At 30.4% G+C, this 19682-nt stretch overlaps 2 protein-coding genes across 2 annotated transcripts; both read right to left on the bottom strand.

The window, feature by feature from the left end:
• Nucleotides 1–8086: 8086 nt before the first annotated feature.
• LOC111698247 (uncharacterized) lies at nucleotides 8087–9671 on the bottom strand. Its single transcript, XM_023468536.1, has 4 exons — nucleotides 9502–9671; nucleotides 9224–9297; nucleotides 8504–9169; nucleotides 8087–8309 (listed from the first exon to the last, which is right to left on the bottom strand). Exons 3-4 carry the CDS (start codon nucleotides 9148–9150, stop codon nucleotides 8087–8089), a joined length of 870 nt encoding a protein of 289 aa, XP_023324304.1. The 5' UTR covers nucleotides 9151–9169; nucleotides 9224–9297; nucleotides 9502–9671.
• Nucleotides 9672–10229: 558 nt separating this feature from the next.
• On the bottom strand, nucleotides 10230–19387 carry LOC111698246 (uncharacterized). The gene is made up of 7 exons (XM_023468534.1): nucleotides 19280–19387; nucleotides 16011–16880; nucleotides 15576–15751; nucleotides 13739–13845; nucleotides 12530–13661; nucleotides 10645–11016; nucleotides 10230–10233 (listed from the first exon to the last, which is right to left on the bottom strand). The coding sequence occupies exons 2-7, from the start codon at nucleotides 16071–16073 to the stop codon at nucleotides 10230–10232; spliced, it is 1854 nt and encodes a 617-aa protein (XP_023324302.1). The 5' UTR covers nucleotides 16074–16880; nucleotides 19280–19387.
• Nucleotides 19388–19682: the final 295 nt, after the last annotated feature.

Below are 19682 nucleotides of genomic sequence, written 5' to 3'. Positions count from 1 at the left end.
TAGAAAGGCTGATATTTCTTGACCTTGTTCTACGACCGGTGGCATATGCCTCGCAAATTATTTCGTAACAATCAGGGGGTCTGTGGTAAACCAGACCTCTAATGATTGCGATGTAGTATACACGGGTCCCGCGACCCCTGGAGAACTGAACTTGGAAGGATGGAATGACTCGGCGATTTCTTCTAACAGCTTGAAATGTCAATGGCCCTTGGGAGCCCTTTCAATGCCATTTGTAAAATATTTCTTCTCCTTTTTCATAGTTTCCACCTATTTTCTAGTGGGGAGGATCGAACTTGAGTTCATTCACTAAGAATGCAGTTTGTTGGCAATGAGCTAATTATTCTTTACATATATCGTGTGAAATTAGTCTAAGGAATTAAGGAGAAGACATGATGGATGGATTGGAATACAACTGATAATTGAAGCTGGCCGATGTTTAGAACTTTATTCTTCTTCTCTTCTCTTTACTTTTAGTCTTCTCATTTACTCTTATAGTCTTCTAGTTTTCTTTTCTACTATTCTTATAGTCTTCTACTCTTCTACTCTTCTAATCTTCTAATCTTCTAGTCTTCTAGTCTTCTATTCTTTTAGTCTTTTAGTCTACTAGTCTACTAGTCTACTATAGTTGTCTAGTCTTGTAGTCTGATAGTCTGATAGTCTACTAGTCTACTAGTCTTATTTATATATATATATATATATATATATCTAATCTTCTATCCTTCTACTAGATATTAAGATTGTTTCTATTTCAGTAGGAGAGAGGATATGTTTTACATTATTTCAAACTATTAATCCTGTTAGATCAAATAGTCTTAGTTTGAAATATCAAAGGTTTACACCATCAGGTTGCGAAGCTATAGGGGTTAGAAAATTTGAGTTTGTAAGTAAGTAAAGTAAAAACTTTTTTATTTATGAAATATAACAAAAACATACAAAATAAAGTGTTCCAGGAGAAAATATTTAAAAACCTCTAAAAGTAGAGGTTGTGGGAATATTTCCCCCCAATTCTAAGAAAATATAAAAATAGAAATAAAAAGAAAAGGAAAGGAAAGGATAAGGAAAGTTACATATTTATTGTTTACACTATATTTAACATAAATTAGTGGTGGATTGTTTTTATTTTTCGACGATGAACTAACAACTTTTAGAAATAAAAATTATAGATTTATTTGTAATGGTAAAAAAAAGTAAAAAAAAAGCTTTATGGAGTGTGAAAGAGATATAGGTTCTATGACAAACGGGCATTTTTAAGCATCTTTTTAATTCGCGCTGATTTTTGACATCCTTTCTGTTTGATTATATCTTTTACTCTTTTTAATCTTTTTATTCTTTTCTTTGTAAAGTCGTCTTTGGTTTCTTCGATTCTTTTGAAGAAACTTATTTTGTTTCCACAAGACAAACAGTTCAGCAATGTTATGAAGATTCTATGGAAACATTGAAGATACTCTAATAACACCAAGTCAAAAAAAAAGAAGTCAATAAAATCTTTGTGATAGATATTTAGATTTGTTGTTGTTTTTCTTATTTAAATAATACATTTACAACTTTTGGTCATTTGTATTTAGTACAAGGGACGTTATCATAATTTTAATTGACATTATTTTGACGTCATTTAAATGTTAAGTGACATTATTTGAACGTCACTGAGATGTTAAGTGACATTATTTGAAGGTCATTGAGATGTTAGGTATCATAAATATGGATCTCATTTTGGGTATTGTTACGTCAAATAATGTCATTATGATGACTCAAAACATACAACATGACATCAAACAAACATCAAATTGACATAATTTTAGGATATTTGACATAAATCTAATGCCTTAAAATGACGTCCTATTGACGTTAAAGTGGGTACGTTTTTACATCAATTTGATGTCTTTTTGTGATGTCAAAATGACGTTACTACACTCTAAAAAGATGTCAATTTGATGTTAATTTAATGTCCGTTGTCTTGCTGGGATATTTTTTAACTAATGTTTTTCTTCAAACGAAATACGATCGTTTTTGAAAACGACCGTTTTTAATAAACTATATTTTTTTAAAATGATAGTTTCATTTTTTCTTAGTTTTTAAAATCTAACGAGTTGTTTTTCAAAAAAGTGGAAACTATCCATCTCTATTATTACACAGGAAGAAAAGTAGGCTGAATAACACAAAAAAGACATTTTTAGGGATTACAAAATATTGGCAACACTACAGATGATTTTTGGTAATTTAAAAAAATCCGTTATATATTTTGGTATTCTAAAACCCACATTTAAAAAATAAATTGACGACCTTTAAAAAGTCTTTTCAAATAGAGTACCATCTGTTTAGCATGAATAACCATATGGTAAAGCGGACCGGCCTCCTCCATATATGTATTCTATACTCCTTGGTTCCACCCCTGGCCGAAATGTACAGAGTAACCTGAATTCCAAGAATTCCAAGAGTCCTTATCTCCATTCTATATTTATTGAACTATATTTATTTAATTAATATTAATTTTTGACTTTCTTTGAAAACATTCACACTGTAACATTGGTAACCAGAACACAGTTTAATGACAGTCATTGTCATTCGTCTTTCTTTCTAATATTTTTGAGTATTCTGACTGAGGATTTTGCAATCTTTAAATGAAACATTAAAAAATAAGAATCGGTTAATAAAATTTTTAAAGAATAAACACTAAAATTTTACTGTTTTTCCGCTTTGGTTAGTAGGCATGATCATTATTTACCGCTGTAATCACCTTTATGCACATATGATTATAGTTTCAAAATAAATTGGTATCCAAATAACTAAAAATCTGTCTTGAAAAAGTGAATTTAGAAGTTTTAAAATCGTAAATATCCGTTGATAATGTATGACAAAAAAATCCGTTCTTTTTTAAGAACTGAAACAATTCAGAAAATATAGAAATAAAAACAACGGGTCAGTATTTACCATGGCTCCATGTGTATCTAGCTTTCAATACCAATTTTGGCATAGGTAAGGAATTAAATTTTTTAAAATGACTTTTGGATTTTTGAAATGTTAAATATGAATTGTGGTCACAGTTTTTGGACCTATCTTGTGCATCTCTGTTCAAGCACTCATCTCCATCTTATGCAGATTGACAATACCTCATGTTCATACCCTCGTAATTTTAATTGGGAAATCAAATAACTATCCTCAAACAGTCGCGTACACAGGATTTTAGCCAGGGGGGGGGCAAGATTTCGCGCGTAGCCCCCCCTGGGTGTTTTTTCCCCCCCCTGGAATTGTTTTGTTCAAAAAGTCAATTAACACCATAAAAATACACCAAAAAGACTACATTTTTGGGTGTTACTAACCTTAGAATCTAAAAATTATTCCTTTGCTTGAAAACTAACTTTTTAACTTTGCAAATTTATCACTTTACTCCATCACAGCTAACTAAATCAATAATCACAGCATCATTAAAAAATCATATTTTCACTTATAAACGAAATTTCTTCTGAAATTTTTAGATAGAATTTTACTCCATCTACATATTCACCAACTCTTTTAAGCTTCAATTTTCTGGGATTTGCTTGCACAAACATTTCAATGATTTTCTCAGTAGTGAGCCATAAGTGCAAGATTGTTAAGTCTGCTCTCCGTCTTGGTACATCTTGTGTAATGAAGTATTCTCTTAAGAAGGCTAAAACTTCTCTTTCCTTCATTCGATGTTATTGTCATCATTGCATAAAGGGGAACTTTAAATTACGCTTAATATCTCTTTATGGAAATAAAGGAATTGAGTCCTTGCCACAAACTCTGATTTTCTAATCACTATATCTTTGGAACCAAATGAATTCTGTTATATAAAATATTCTGAATTTGAAATATCAAAGGTTTACAACATCAGGTTCCAAAGGTTTGAATATTTGAGTTTGTGTCAAAGACTCAATTCCTTTATTAATTGACTGTAAGAAAAAATAGAAAAATAGAAAATATAATAAGAATACCTTTATTACATCTTACATCATGTTATAAGCATAAAATATGTCGAGGTCTGGTTTTTGCAAAAGTTTTAGTTTTAAAGTATCTTAAAATTTTGTGTTAAAAGTGAATTTAGACAAATCCTTAGTCTTTGTCATTGTCAGGTGTTACTTTTTAAATTTGTTTCCTTTTAATTTTGTATTTTCCAAGGGGGGGGGCAAGAGGACTACTGCCACCCCCCCCTATGTACGCCACTGTCCTTAAATTAATGAGGGCCAAAAGGTTCATTGGACTATTTAAAGTCAAAACTTCAGTCTAAAAGTCTTACTCATATTCCAGAGTTGTATGGTCCTCACTGTACCAGCAGTGATGGTTATAATATAGAAAATGAATTTGTATAGTATTTTCAAATTTAAAATTCTTATGTTTTAAAGAATGTGGGTAAATTGAGGTACCGTCTCAGAGTAATGCAGAAATTACAGAAAAGCTAAGTTAAAGCTGTATTCCTTAAACCCTAAGAGTCAATCTATTTACTGAAGTCTAATATTTTTAAAAAGAGGTGGTTACAGCAGTTACACTATTGATTTAAGATACTTTTCAAAAGACAGGTCACAGTCCTTGAGTAGGTGATTCCAGCAGATGATAAGTAAAAATCATAGCAAGCAAATTGTGCATTTTTACAAAAAATGTAAACCACAAAATTGACAAATTGAATTGAATTTAAATGAATTGAATTGAAGAAGTAAAAGGTATGTGTAATTATATTGTACTAAATAAGTTAAAGCAAAATGGTTTGAGTGTGAAAATTACCTTGCCAAAAATACTTATTTCAGTCATCTTGAATTTGGAAGTAGGACATACCTAGAAATCTGATTTGATTGAATTTGTTATTGTAATGATGAGTCGTCAGTCCATTTGACAGCCCATTAAAATTTTTTTTTAAATAATCTTTTTTGTTTGTTTATTTTCTTGTGGTTTTTAACATCGATTTTGATGGTTATTATAACGTTAAAACTGACAAGGGTCAACCCAGACCGAAATATGTTTTCAACAAAATGTGAAACTAACATCTACTTTTTTTATGTCTACAGAGGTTTGGTCCATTGCCATAAACAAATATTCAAGGGCGTATACAGGGGGGGGGGCAGTGCCCCCCCCTAGACTTGTAAAGGGGGGGGGCGTAGCCCCCCCCTAGAATTCTGCAAGCCTTTCACACTTTTCAAATCTTAACTGAAGAGTGAAGAACACAAAAAAAATAAGTTTGCTTTTCATGATTATTATAAAAAATCAAAATTTTAAAATATATATAATTACAGTGCAGTGCTCATGCTGTAACCAAGTTAACCTAGCTAACCAACCTAACCTAATTTTAACTTTTAAGTTCACAGAGTACACAGAGTTTAGTTGGGTTCAGAGAACACACAGTCTGCATACATTTGTACAGCTCACACACTTTACATTATATGCTAGTCTTGTTTAGTAGTGATGTGAGTCTGTTAAAAGTTGCCGTTGTGACTGGTATCTGTGAATTGCTGATTAATAATTATCATGAATCAAATACTGTTATTTATAAGCCTTGAGTTATCATTCATTCTTAGATTGCAGCAATTGTACTCCTACTTTTTTTCACAACAGAAACTTTCACAAGTCATAATTATTTTCTGGACCTTTGTACTTCTTTTCATCTCATAGAATTTAAGTTTAAGTTAAGTTTTTATTTTCAAAAATGTCTTTTACTATCTCTAGTTTAAATACTAAATATACCTATAAAAGTATAATAAAATGTCGATTTTTTAGAAACAATGCTTAGAAGGTAATTATTTGGACTGTATGTGTGCCTTTTAAGTATCTTATACTTATGCCTGATATCCAAGAAGCCAAGTGTTATGAATTTACAGTTCGAATTTTGCCCCCCCCTAGGAGCTCCTAGGGGGGGGCAAAAAATTTTTTTGCGCTTCGCGCAAATCTTGCCCCCCCCCTACATTTATTTCTGTATACGCCCTTGCAAATATTAATTCAATTTGAAAGTATTTAAATTTAAATCAGATTGGACATGGTTGTATCGCACATATCCTTACACATATTTTCCCGCTACATTCATTTCTGAGAATTAATATGTACTTTTAAATATGCCACATAATTTCACGTAATGCTCCTCCATAAGTGAAAGAAAGTGTTAAGCGTAATTATACGCTTAATTAGGTGTAGCGAAACTACAGCTGGAACCCCTAGTCGTCATTATCAGTATTTAACAGTCGTTAACGGTTGTCCAAAATTTTAAACAACCTACTTTTGTTAAGAAAATGACCAATTAAAAAAATGCTCTTTTTCAAGAACGCTCCTAATTGTAAACAACTGTTTCATTTTTTATTTTCTTTACATTGTTGACAAAACAATTAGTTTGTATTTTAGGGAAATAAAAACAGTCCATCCTTTCAATAGCATATAAATATTACAAATATTCTTTTAAATTACTATTTTTTTCAATGTAAAAAATGTCAAGGTAATAAAGGTCAAAAGAAATAGATGGACCAAAAGCGCTCTAGCCTGTTAAGGGTTAAGGTAAATCAGTTTTGATCATGCTTTGATTGCTTAAAATTGTTGGTGAATTTCTCTGCGAGAAAAAGTACATAAGCAAGTAATTATATTTACTCGACCCTCTGCTCTGAAAATAAAATTGTTAAAGTTTAAACAAAAATTCAATATTCAATTTTGCATTTCTTTAACACGGACGTCAAAAAACTGAAAGTAGAAAGGAAATTGTAGAAAGAACACAGAAAAAATGGTTAGCTAGTAAAATATCTGCATTTATAATTGAAATTAGTGAAATATCAGTACTGTTTTATTGGGGAACTTAGTAAAACCACGGAAATGTTCTTGTATTTTAGTTCAAAAGTCCTAAGTTGAGTAAGTTGACTTTAATGAGGCAATTTAAGTTTTAATCTAATCTTTTTAATAAAATACATAGTTTGAATCCTTCATAATATTTGATTTTAAGATTACCCTAATATGCATGAATGTCTAAGATATGCAAATTATTAAACACATAGCCAAATAGTAGTTAATATAATTTGTAAACTTTCTGAAGTGCAAATTTATAAAATTTCCAAATGAATTGCAAAATGTGAGCAAAAGTTAGCCTTTGGTGAAGACTCTAGTTCTAAGTAACATTTATATGATTTTAATATTGTTTTTGTGAAATAATATATTGAATTGAAATAAATATATAACTTTTAAATATATATCTTCTTTGAAGCTGACGGTAGATTTGCCTTTGGTTGTTACTACTACAACTATGGCACCAAATATAAAGAGAAAGATGGGTATAATAAAAGGGGTACATATTTACATCAGACAGAGATAAGTCAGGAGTATAACTTCATCCCATCAACATTTTTAATCCAATGTAATATCTTTTTGGCTTTTAAATACTTTTCAAACAAAATTATTATTAAGAGATAATGAATAAAATTTATTAATACTTAGAAGTAAAATGTCCATTCTTCTCTATTTCTAGTATTTCCTCAGAAGAAGAACAACACTTTTAGTGAAAAGCTGAAATATATCTAAAGCACAATATCCAAAGAGTATTCCAATCCAGCCTCCAAACTCTGCAGCAAACTCCCAGATTGTGTAGATGTATTGACTCTTAACAAATTCTACATTTCGTGGTTTCTTGATTATCAGATACCTATCATGATCACGAAACCTTTCCTAAAATAACATGAATATTACAATGGGCTTTTTTGTTTAACTAATTTCTGATTTACTTAAACTGAAATAAAATATTTTATTACCATAATTGCATGAAGATTTTTTCTTACCATTTTTTGATAATAGAACTGATCTACGTTGAATATGCCTGTTTTACAAGGAACAAGACATTTACTCAGACCAAGCTTAAACTTGGCCACAATCTCAGTTATAGAATCTTCATATATGTCTACAGCCCTGTACCAATCTTCTATGGGAAAATTGTAGTGTTTTTTATCTAATGTAAATAATATGAAAGGAATAATACAAAGAGTAAACACTAACATTTTTTATGCTTTTGATTTTCCCCTGAAAAAATATAAATTTATCTATCTATCAATATATCATAGTTTCAAATTTAAATCAAATTTATTCTTTTCAATGAGCTTGACTGTCATTGGTAATCTCAGAAGAAAACAAATTTAACAGTAAATACTGTTTCTTTAAACGTCAAATCACCACTTTTTCCTGATGGTTCCATCGTTGGTTCCCAAAATGGTAGAAATTCATCGCTGTTTTCTTGTCCTCCATTTGTTCCCACATTTCTATTTTCTTCTCCTCCATTTGATACAGATGGAGCAGGGAACTTTTCTGGAAGTTCACATTCTTTGTACTTTTCTCCAGAATTCCTGATATTAAGACTTTTAAACACAAGTAAAAAATCTACACATTCTACAAACTTATGGATTGCAGGCAAAATAAATCTGTCATCTCCTGTTAAAAGGGAATTTTTTTTTTTGAATAAGCATGAAAACCCATAAGACCATTTTTAATTATATTTCCTATTGATCTATATGAACTATTTTAAAACTTATTGAATTACTTCATGTTAATGAAGAGGCATCCATGGGTTTTGTTGAATTCATAAGCTATATAATCATCTCTACATGAACCAAAATCTATAGAGTTAGAGCAAACATTTTCTTCTTCAATGCTCTGAAATGCTTGAGCTTTCAATAGAAGAATTTTGTTCTCAGTTAACATAGTTCTCTTCAGTTGCAAAGATGTACCACCAGTGATAAAGTTAATATCATGTACAAATATTGCATCGCCCAAATATGGATCAAGATTATGAATAATCTTTAATTCCTCTCCTTTAAAGCTGGTTGATTTACACGTGTAATATGATTGTATATCTTCCTGCCAAGTAAAAACATCTGAAATGTCAGTATCTTGATACCGTAGCCATTGGTTTGTCTGTTTATCTTTATAAGATATTGAGCCAGATCTGTTAAGTTCTGTTGTAACAGACGTAGGCCATGTTTTCAAAGAGTTGCAGATGGATATTGAAATATTGAGATTATGTTCTGATTTCTTGTATTCTATTGTACTTCCAGTAAGGTTATTCTGCAGTTTTATTGTTGAGAAAATGAGCTGGTAGAGCATAGCACTAGATATTCCAATAATTAGGTAAACATAGATCTTAAACCCAAGCTTTCTCTTTTTTGGAATAAATTTAGTTTTGACCATAAATCCTAATCCCAGAATGCTAAACACAAAGTTCAATTAGTTTAAAACATTTATATGAAATAAAAACGTTTACCTGTAACCTAGTAATAAACCTGTCCAACCACCAACTTCCCCAATCAGAGAAATAATACTTTGAGAAACATAAACCTAGTTTAGGAATATTTATAATTGGTTAAAAAACAGAATTTGGGAATAAAAATGTCATGGTAGCTTGATATTATGCATATTTTCGAGTGAGCTCTTTGGGTCTTAGTTGGTTTAAAGTTGGTAATTTAAAGTTATAGTTAAATTTAGACATGACCAAAATGTAAAACAGGGAAAAAATGCCTAGCCTATTCATATTATCTTTACCTCTTTTGTAACTGTTGAGGGTGAAAATTCAAGCTTGAATGAAAATGGTTTTGTTTTCCCTCTGCTAAATCTACTTTTTTTAGACAAGTCCTTAACAGGCGCGGATCCAGGGGGGGGGGTCAAGTGGTTGACGACCCCCCCGTTTGAAAAAAGGGGTGTCAGAGTATCTTTTGACCCCCCCCCCCCCTTTTCTGGAAAAGTTTATTGTAACTTTTTTTCGCCAGCAGATACTTTAATATGCTTTAACAAAAAGCTAGCATGAACGATGACAGATTTAATGATCTGGCCCTAATGAACATTCATAGAGACATCTTAGAAACCGTAAAACCCACTAAAGTGTTAAAGCTTTTATAGACAAAAATACCCAAAAAATTTAATTAGAGTTGACAGGCTTTCTTTATTCTGGAAGATTAGATCTTATATCTTCATACAACTTTGCAAACTTTACTTTTAATCCTCATGTTTAGTAGTTTACATATAAATAATTTATTTTTTAAAATTTTAATAGGGATGGGCAATATCCAGATTCATTTGACAGGAACTTTTAATGTTTTTAGACTTTTAAAAGGAATTACGACAATATGAGAAGGTTCCAACATTTTAAAACTTTATTCTATATAAGTTTACCAAACATGCAAATCTGTTACCCTCGAAGAAAATATAAGGCAAAAATTATAGTTTTTGGTTTTTTTAAACGATCATTTTTAGTTAGTTTTTGCCTTATGTTTTCACCTAGGATAACAAATTTGCATGTTTGATAATTAAACGTCTACAGAAGACAATTTCAAACCGCTGAACCCGCAAATCTTTAAAAGTCGAAAAGTATTAAAAGTTTCTGTAAAAAGAATCTAACAATTGCCCATCGCTATATTTAAACCTACAGGGTTAACCACAAAGAATAAAAGTTAAGAACAGATTTAAACTCTACAATCTTGAAGTCGCATCCTTTGGGGTAACTTGTAACTTAATTAGTCACATGAAAAAACACCCTGAACCTTTTGCAGTTAATATCTTAAGCTTAAACAATATGTAAAATTGTAATTAGAAATTATGTAATGCCAATGGAAATGGAAATATAATTTTTATAGAGTAATATNCCCCCCCCCCCCCCCCTCGCTAACTATGTTTCGCTCGGTACAATACCCTATATTATTCAGACTTTGACCCCCCTTTTTATAAAGCTGGATCCGCCCCTGGTCCTTAAGAATGTAATTAGGCTCCAGCTTTAAGTTTGGAACATTGCAAACACTATGTTGAATTTCATATTTAAACTGAGCCGACAATTTGCTATAAACTGAAAAGTTCATGCCATTTTGGTGAAACTTGCTTTCTGCTAGTTTTGAAATATCCATTATGTATGAATCTGGATACTTCTTTGCTACTTCCTTCAAGATACAGTCATCATAGGTGTTATGGTCATTGTATCCATCATCAAATATAAGCTGTTCTGTTAACACCTCCAGTTGACAAAGATACCATGGAGTAAACACTGATCCAAAGTTTTCCCTAATTTCCCTAAAAAGAAATTATCTGATTTAGTATTTTTATATTCTTATTATTCAATTACTATTATTTCAAATAGAACATTAGATTGAAACTATCCAACAAACACTGCAGTTTTTATAAACCCTATTCAGGCTGACATCTCCTTTACCCAAAATAGTCTTGGGGGCTCCCTCTATTTCCTTATTGTGAATTGTGATACAAATCTATAACATTTAATACACTTGTTGGGTAACCCTTGGGCACTTCTTTAAAAAACTGCTAAAAAAAATTTGCAAATTTGCAAAATTTTAAATATTTATTGCAAGTTATTAAGCAAAAATGTGCAAACACAAAAATTGTACATATTATTGAATATTATAAATTACATTATTATTAATTATGTATATTATAACCACTTGACATGTTAAACTCAAATATCTCAATAACTCAAAATCTTTGCTAAATTTTCAAAAACTAAATGTGTATTCAAGAAACACTGAAAATGTGCAAATTTTCTTTAATGGCACCTGTGCAAAAATCTATGCAAAATTTCTTTGCAAAAATTGTGCACTCTGATTCCCTTTTGTTTGAGACTTTTCAAAGAGCTCTAAAATGTATCTATTGACTGGAAGTAGGTCTAAATATAGATGTAGTCTGGTTAAGGTGAAATAAGGCATTCAGTCAGTATACTTTTTGAGTTATATCAAAAACTGTCAGGGGGGTTCTAGGGACCCACCCCCGGCTGAAAAAGGTGTTTTTTAAAATTTATTTTTATAATTAAAAAAATAATAAAATGGCACAAGGCATAGTTTATAAATTCAAATGTTCATCTTTTTCCTCCTTTCTCTTTTTCTTGTTTCCCTTTGCTTGTCCCTTTATGGGGCTGCTTTTGAAAGAATGCTTATTAGTAGCTGTCCTTGCACCATTATAAGACAGTGCACGATCACCCTTTCAATGAATAGATGTCCCACAGAGAAATGTCCTTGAGTCTTATTTCACTGCTTGTGAGAAGGTTAGATGGTAGGTAGAGTAGAGTGGAGATGTGGATAAGGGTTTGTAGGAGTGACATATCAGGAATGTTTTGTTTAAAAACACTCCATTTGCTTACATGTCTTACTGTTTCCCTGTCCAGCAGAATTCCTGAGGTAGTATTGCATTTAAAGGGCACCACTGCATGCAGAATGTGGAGTTGTCCCTTTTTGTTAGCTGTAGAGCAGGGACCGGGCCCTTCCAGAAAAGGCTCCAATCACTAAATAATTGGAGTGGATACAAAACCGGATTAGTATTAACCATATTAGCTGTATTAGCTGTTTGTTAATCCTGTTTCTTGACTTAGTACCCCAGCTGTGGGCACTGTAGTTAGAAAAGAGGTTAGCTTATTGAGCATGGGGTTCAGGGCCCCTTGGCCTTCCCTCCCTCCTATGTGTAGACACCTTTCTCAGCGTCCACTGTTAAAAGTGCAGAGAGCGTTCTGACCAGAGCTCTGCTCTAGTAGGCTGTAGGAATGCAACTAGCTGGAAAGAGTTAAGAGCTGTCATTTTACCTGTACAAGTCAACAGTATCCGTATTAATGAAACTGAAACCCTGTCTTCCTGGTCTAAGAAGTTGACCGGTTAGATGAACAAACACCCTCAGTTCTTTCTTTGCTATGACGTCAACAAACTTAATATTGTTCCAGGGTTTCAGATCCAGTGTATGACAAGTCTCAACAAAGGTTTCAAACTGTGGTGTATTGATGGAATATATCATAATTTCAGAACTTTGGTTTGATTTTGAATCATAAGCAGTTGCAAGTTTTCCATTCTCATATGTTATATTAATCTGTTCAATGCTATCACTAATCTTAGTTAGATTGCTCCAAAACCCTGACAAATTACCAATGTAGGAGTAGGTTGAGTTGAGGATATCTTCAGAATACAAATTTTCAACAAAACACATTGAAACACTGATTTTAGGGAGATCAGTCTTAAGGTTGATATCCGTGGATGTATCTTTATTGATGTACTTCTGACCACTTTTAAAAAGGACAAATAAGACTCCTACGATACATGCTAATTTCAGGATTGCAATAAATCTTATCAAGCATGATTTATGATCTCCCTTAAATAGTTTGCTTGATAAAAATTCAACACTTCCAAGAAGTGAGATTCCAAGTATAAGTCCAACCCAGCCTCCAAATTCAGCAATGAAGGAAACTAAGGTGTAACTTTCTTGCATTTCATAGAAAACTATAGTTAAAGGAATATTGATAACATATCCTGGAGTATATGTCATTTCTGTATGCTTTGGTATGATAAGGACATGAAGCCAGTTGACAGGGTTTAGCCTGATGTCCACTTTAACCTGGGTGCAGTGTTGTAGACAGTTATCTGCACTAGCTTGAAACAGTTTCAATGCTTCTCTTGTTTTTCTTGAAGAATTACACAATTGATGAGGTTGATACCACAAGAGAGGTTTGCATTTTTTCTGCATGTTTACAGTTAAAGAGTTTTCAACACATTTGTCAAAACTGTAAAGTTCATCCATACATTGAGTGATTGGTGTTGAGAATTGTTTTTTGACTTTAATGCTTATCTCAGTATCTACTATGTGGTCAATTGATGTGAGGGTTAACAGTCCATTTCTCAAATCAGTAAGGAACTGTCCTTTCTTGTGAACATACAAGTAAACATCATCTAGACAAAATATCAATTAAATTTTATTCAGGTTTCAGGATTTCTTTCTAAATTAAAATGAAGGAAAAATACTTAACCAATACTCTTGGTAGGATTTATTCTCAGTCTTGAAAACTGTGATAAATCTTGATTCCATGTGTGACAAAGCAATGTATAGTTGTCAACATATGGATACATTTTTAGCCTTAAAAAATAATTAGAATGATAAGTTTGATTTTTCTGAGCTGAGATTTTAAAAGCTTAAATCTGGGTAAAACCCATGCTGAGATATTGAAAGCTTATAATGATAGATTTCCTGCTTCAATTGAAACCATGTTTTCACCATTAATGGATTTAAACCGTATAAGATCTTATATGATAGAAAAGTTGTAAATTAACATGTCAAAAATTTTCCCTCAGCCATGTTTCCTTGGCTTTATTAACATCAAAGAAATAGCATCTCTTAATATATTTGAAGGTACACTGAGGACAACTTTCTTAGAACAGTATAAAGAATGTTATTGCCTTAAACCAAACCATCTTTCATGTAACTAAGTTTTAATTATATTTAATTTTCTTTGCTTTTCTTCACGCTTTTTATGCGATATACAAATAACTCCAATAATATCTGCAAAATGTCTAACTTTTCTCCTTTTTCCCTCCACTGATACCCTCCATCCTTTTATTCTTGTTTTCTCTTAGCCAACTATCTTTCCTTTGTTATAGTTTTTGTAATGAATTTATTATTTTCAAATATGTAGTTGTGTAGGGCCTGTCATTTAAAACAAATTTTTATCATCAGTCAAAATATACCAATCTATCTATATATTATGAGGATTGAAGGAATGACTGTATTGGAATAAAATTCATAATCAGGTGAAAGGATTTTATTTATCATAAATAGTTCAAGCAATCTTTATTAAACTTTACATACATTTTAAATACATAGATTTGCAAGGGTGGTTTGAAAATAATTATTTCCAATTCTTACGTATGGTCTATGTAACTTTCACATGCCTCAGGCACTGATTTCACAAACCCAGGATGGAATTGCATAACAACAAGATTTCATGAAGAAATATATTAAGATGTAAATTATGACATTTGAAACAGAGAAAAGATTGTAAACACTATGTTAAGCTCCTTAACAATATACCCGAATAAAACCCAGTCTTAGCTGGAGTAAATTAAGTTTGTTTGCTTGTAATCTTTGATTTAAACAATACCTTTTTTTGGAAAAATAAATGATACAAATTTTCTAGATTTAATATGAACTGCAAAAAAGGTATTGCTTAATCCAAAACTATAAAAGATGAAATTAAATTTAATTAAATTTTTTTTCTCTAAATATTTAAGTTTTATATACCATTTTATTAGTCATAATAAGGAACTTTTTATGATAATTGGTAGATACTTCTCATCTTTAAGTTTTATATACCATTTTATTAGTCATAATAAGGAACTTTTTATGATAATTGGTAGATACTTCTCATCTTTAAGAAACCTCTCATGCCACTATGTAAAAAATTTAATTAAATTTTTTTCTCTAAATATTTAAGTTTTATATACCATTTTATTAGTCATAATAAGGAACTTTTTATGGTAGATACTTCTCATCTTTAAGAAACCTCTCATGCCACTATCATTTTGATGTATTGAGCATGCTCATTTCTGCATAACATATGCTTAGTCTGTCTAGCAAATCTGAGAGGCTCGAGTCTACATAGCAGAGGCTCATAGCATCCTGGGTTCCCTCTCTCTCCTGACTTGGGGTTTACCTATGCTCAAGTCTTTCAATAAGCCGAGTTTTACTCTGGTTTAAGCTTTTAAAATCTCAGCTCTGAAGAGCCATGGCCTTTGGCAAGGTCCATCTAGAATAGTTATCCTGTAATTTGCACGGACCGGCTAACTGAGCTGGAATAGGTAAAAACCTACCTAAATGAAAGGTCTAGAGATGTATTCTGAAGCTGTGATATCCAATCAGAACTGTTTGTGAAAACTGCCTCAAATCGTGAAATAAGATCAGAGATCCTAAATATACTTCCTGATTGTGCTAGAAACTGTTCTAGCAATGCTGATTTTGAATCCTCATCCAATTCACAAGATTTGCTCTAAAAATTGTTCATTTAATTTAGTCAATGCATTATTTTCTGTAGTGCTAATTACACCAGATATTAAAAAACCATATTTACAATAAATATATTATATACTAATTTAGTAAGAGGATTAAATTCCGCAATGACTTCTGCAATCCTTAAGATATATAAATATTTTGAAAGAAGATTGGTAAAGCATAATGGAAAAACTGAAATGGTTTAAAAGTAAAAGATACACACAATAAGTTTAATCTTGGTATCATGAATAACATACCTCTTGTACTTCTGAGCAGTTTGAATGGTTATCTTGAAAAATAAAAATGTTAGCATTATACATAATTATACATAAGTAATTTTTAGATTAACAGAGCATCTTGAAAAAACACATTGAATTAGGGTAATCAAACACTAAGGATGCATCATTTCATAAAATCTTTTTTATCTCGTTACAATTCATTTTAAGTAAAAGTCAAAAATATTCAAATTTTCATAATTTTACATTTCGTTTCATCAATAAAAACAATTTACTGATTTACCTTTACTAAACTCTTAGCCTATTCTACACAACATTTTAGTAAAAACTCTCAATTTTTAGAGTTATAGGGATGCACACAAAAGATGAAAGCTTATGTATACTAAAGAAAATATGTAGACAATGTTTTTGGAACAAATAAGAATCAAACATAAGAGGCAAAAATTTAAAAATAGTCAGTCTAAAAAAAATAACAAGTGTTTGAAAGGCCCAGAAATCCAAGCCTAATCTGAAAATTTTGTAAAAACTTAAAGGTATGGAAATTTAATACCATCGATTATGGTTTTACAGGTATTTACTAACTATTAAATGGAATGATATTTTGTTTTTTTTGACAGTTGAAGATTTCTAATTCAGGTTGTACTAAATGTTTGCAAACAAATTGATGAGCGTTTGTACTTTTCGATATTTCTTTAATAGTTCACTGTCTTGAATTAAAAAATTGAATAAGAAGATTGTCTTCTGTGATCATAGCCCACACTTCAAGGTTCTATTCAGGATACTCTTTTAGTATAAAGAAATTTAAAATATAGTTAATTCCTGTGGTGGTAGCAAGATATTCCTCAACATCAAATCTTAGGCACAAGGATAACTGAAGATCTGGTACAGCTTCTATAAGGTAAAAAGAGAAGTAAGAGAGGTTCAGAGAACAGAATTCGGAGGTAATTTATACTTAGGATAATAGACTTTACACATATTTCTTCATGCTCCTCATTGAGGGATATTTTGAGACGTTTTTTGTTTATATTTTCTTTCAGGGTCAAAATTTAGTGTGTAAAAAAACAAATGTATTTTAAATTGTGTAGATGTTCTAAATATTATTTTTTATTACACTTAGTCAAATTTTAGCCTTGGCAGCCTGAAATTATATGCAAAAAACGACCCAAAAACTTACGTGTTGTATCGATAGTTTTTCTGTTCATTTTGGACTTCTTATTTTTTTAGATCGAAGATATTACTAAGTTTAATAAAAACATAATACAGTTTTGAAATTCTATTATTTTTTTCTGAAAACAATCAAGAATGATTAACTTTACAAGTTACTAGTTGAAAAACAAAATGGTGGGATTATTATAAATTAGAGGCTCTTTATGAGACCTATAGATAATTTAATTAATGTTAATATTAACATACAAATGTTAATGTTAATTGGAATTAACATATAAATAGACATTTAGGTATATATTGTATGATTTATAAATTTATTTGTTGTTAAGTTTAACATAATAATGTTAACATTTTATATATGTACACTAACCACCTTAAATGATTGTAAAATGTGTAAAGTCAATGTTAATGTTAACATTATTTACTGTACAATGTAAAAATATATACACCTTAAATTTAAAATGTTAAAGTTAATGTTAATGTTAACATTGAATACACCTTAAATATGAAATGTTAATGTTAATGTTAATGTTATTGTTAATGCTAACATTGTATATCTATATAACAATAAAAAATATATATCTAAACAAGTTAAATGTTTTTAAAATGTATAAAGTTAATGTTAATGTTATTGTTAATGTTAACAATATATACTGCACTATTAAAAATATATGCACCTTAAATTTGAAATGCTAATGTTAACATTGTATTTCAATATAACAACTAACAATATATATCTAATATATATCTGAAAGTTTGTAAAAGGTGAAATGTCAATGTTGATGTTAATGATAATGTTAATGTTAATGGTTAATATTAATGTTAATGTTAATGTTAATGTTAATGTTAATGTTAAAGTCAATGGTAATGGTAATGGTTATTACTTTAAACAATTCATTACATTAATGTTAACATTTACATTAACATTGACTTTATACATTAACAATTTATTAATCAGTCAGTGATGATCATGCAAGCTAGAATGTAATATAAACATTAATGTTAACATTTACATTAACATTGACTTTATTCATTAACAATTTATTTATCAGCCAGTGATGATCAAGCTAGGATATAATATAAACATTAATGTTAACATTTAAATTAACATTGACTTTATACATTGACAATTTATTACTCAGTCAATCATGATTAAGCTAGAATATAATATTAACATTAAAGGGAGTGTTCGCGAAAAATGAATATGGGTATAGGCTTCCAGCATAAACTTATCGATGTTGATTGCTATAACTAATCTTATATTCTATCTTTTAACAATAAGGAAAAATTTTTTCTATCTGTTGCGTCAATTAGGAGAAATCTGTTAAAAACGACTCATATTGAAGAACGTATTGTCCACAAAAATTCAGTAAGTTGCCACATACGGCTTGGATCGTAAAAAAATTATTTAATTTCAAACAAATCATTACAACCTATAATCATTGATAATTTATTACAACCTATAATCATAAAAATAATAAATATTATGAAATTATACCAATACGTCGAAAATTATCCATGATTATATCTGAATGATTTGTTTGGAATTGGATTGATTTTTTTACAATCCGAGTTGAATGTTTCAACTTTCCGAATTTGTATGGAGATGAACGCTTCGTTCTTCGGTATGATTCGTTTTTAACAATTTTCTCCTTACAGACGAAACAAATAAAATACAAAGAAGTAAGATTATTAGCAATCACCATCGATAATTTACTTTATCATTCAATTTGTTTGGGTGGTAACGTCTTGAAAATCGACTTTTTAAAAATTATTAGATAACTACGACAAAAAATTCTACAGTGAACTATTTAGATGTTTAGGAACTTATTTCTCAATATAAATTTGTCAATAAATCAATGTAGAATCAATCCTTTCTTTTTCATCATTAAATTGAATTTCTTATTCTTTATGAATTTTTTAGCAGATTTCTTCAAATTCATTAAATGTCGTCTTTCCAATAAAAATTCCAGAAAATCTACAGAAATTGTTTGTGAGCAATGTGACATTACAGAATTTAGTATCTGAATAAGGTCACTTACTTCCCATGATTTATCTACCTGTTGCTAAACAACTAATTAAAATATTAAAATGTTTAAAAACTTTATACTTTATAAAAATACCTTGCAAAGATATCTCCTGAACATGGATTGACTTTGAACTCTGGATATATTTAAAAGCCGTGTTATATCCTTGGCGTAATGTTATTCCAATACATATTCCAATAAATATAACCTAAAGCACACCATCTAAACTTATAAAAAGCTCACCAATTGATCAAAGAACCCTGAGAATCTCAATATTTGTTTTTAGCGTGGCATGTCTGATTCGCATCGATACCCTTATAAACCTTTATCAGACAACAATAATAAAGATATTGCCGTTTTTCTATCTTAAAGGGATGCCTATAAGCATAATTTCAAGTGGCCTTCCAAGCAGTAAAGGCCATATTCACAACCGGAACTTTAACCCTTTAAGAGATCGAGGATGACAGAGGACTCCCTTGAAATCTAGATAAAAGCGAGT

This window comes from Eurytemora carolleeae, unplaced genomic scaffold, assembly GCF_000591075.1.
Source record: "Eurytemora carolleeae unplaced genomic scaffold, Eaff_2.0 scaffold248, whole genome shotgun sequence".
NCBI classification, from domain to species: Eukaryota; Metazoa; Arthropoda; class Copepoda; order Calanoida; family Temoridae; genus Eurytemora; species Eurytemora carolleeae.
Note: the sequence above shows the minus strand (reverse complement) of the source record. Positions and strands in the feature narration are given on the sequence as shown.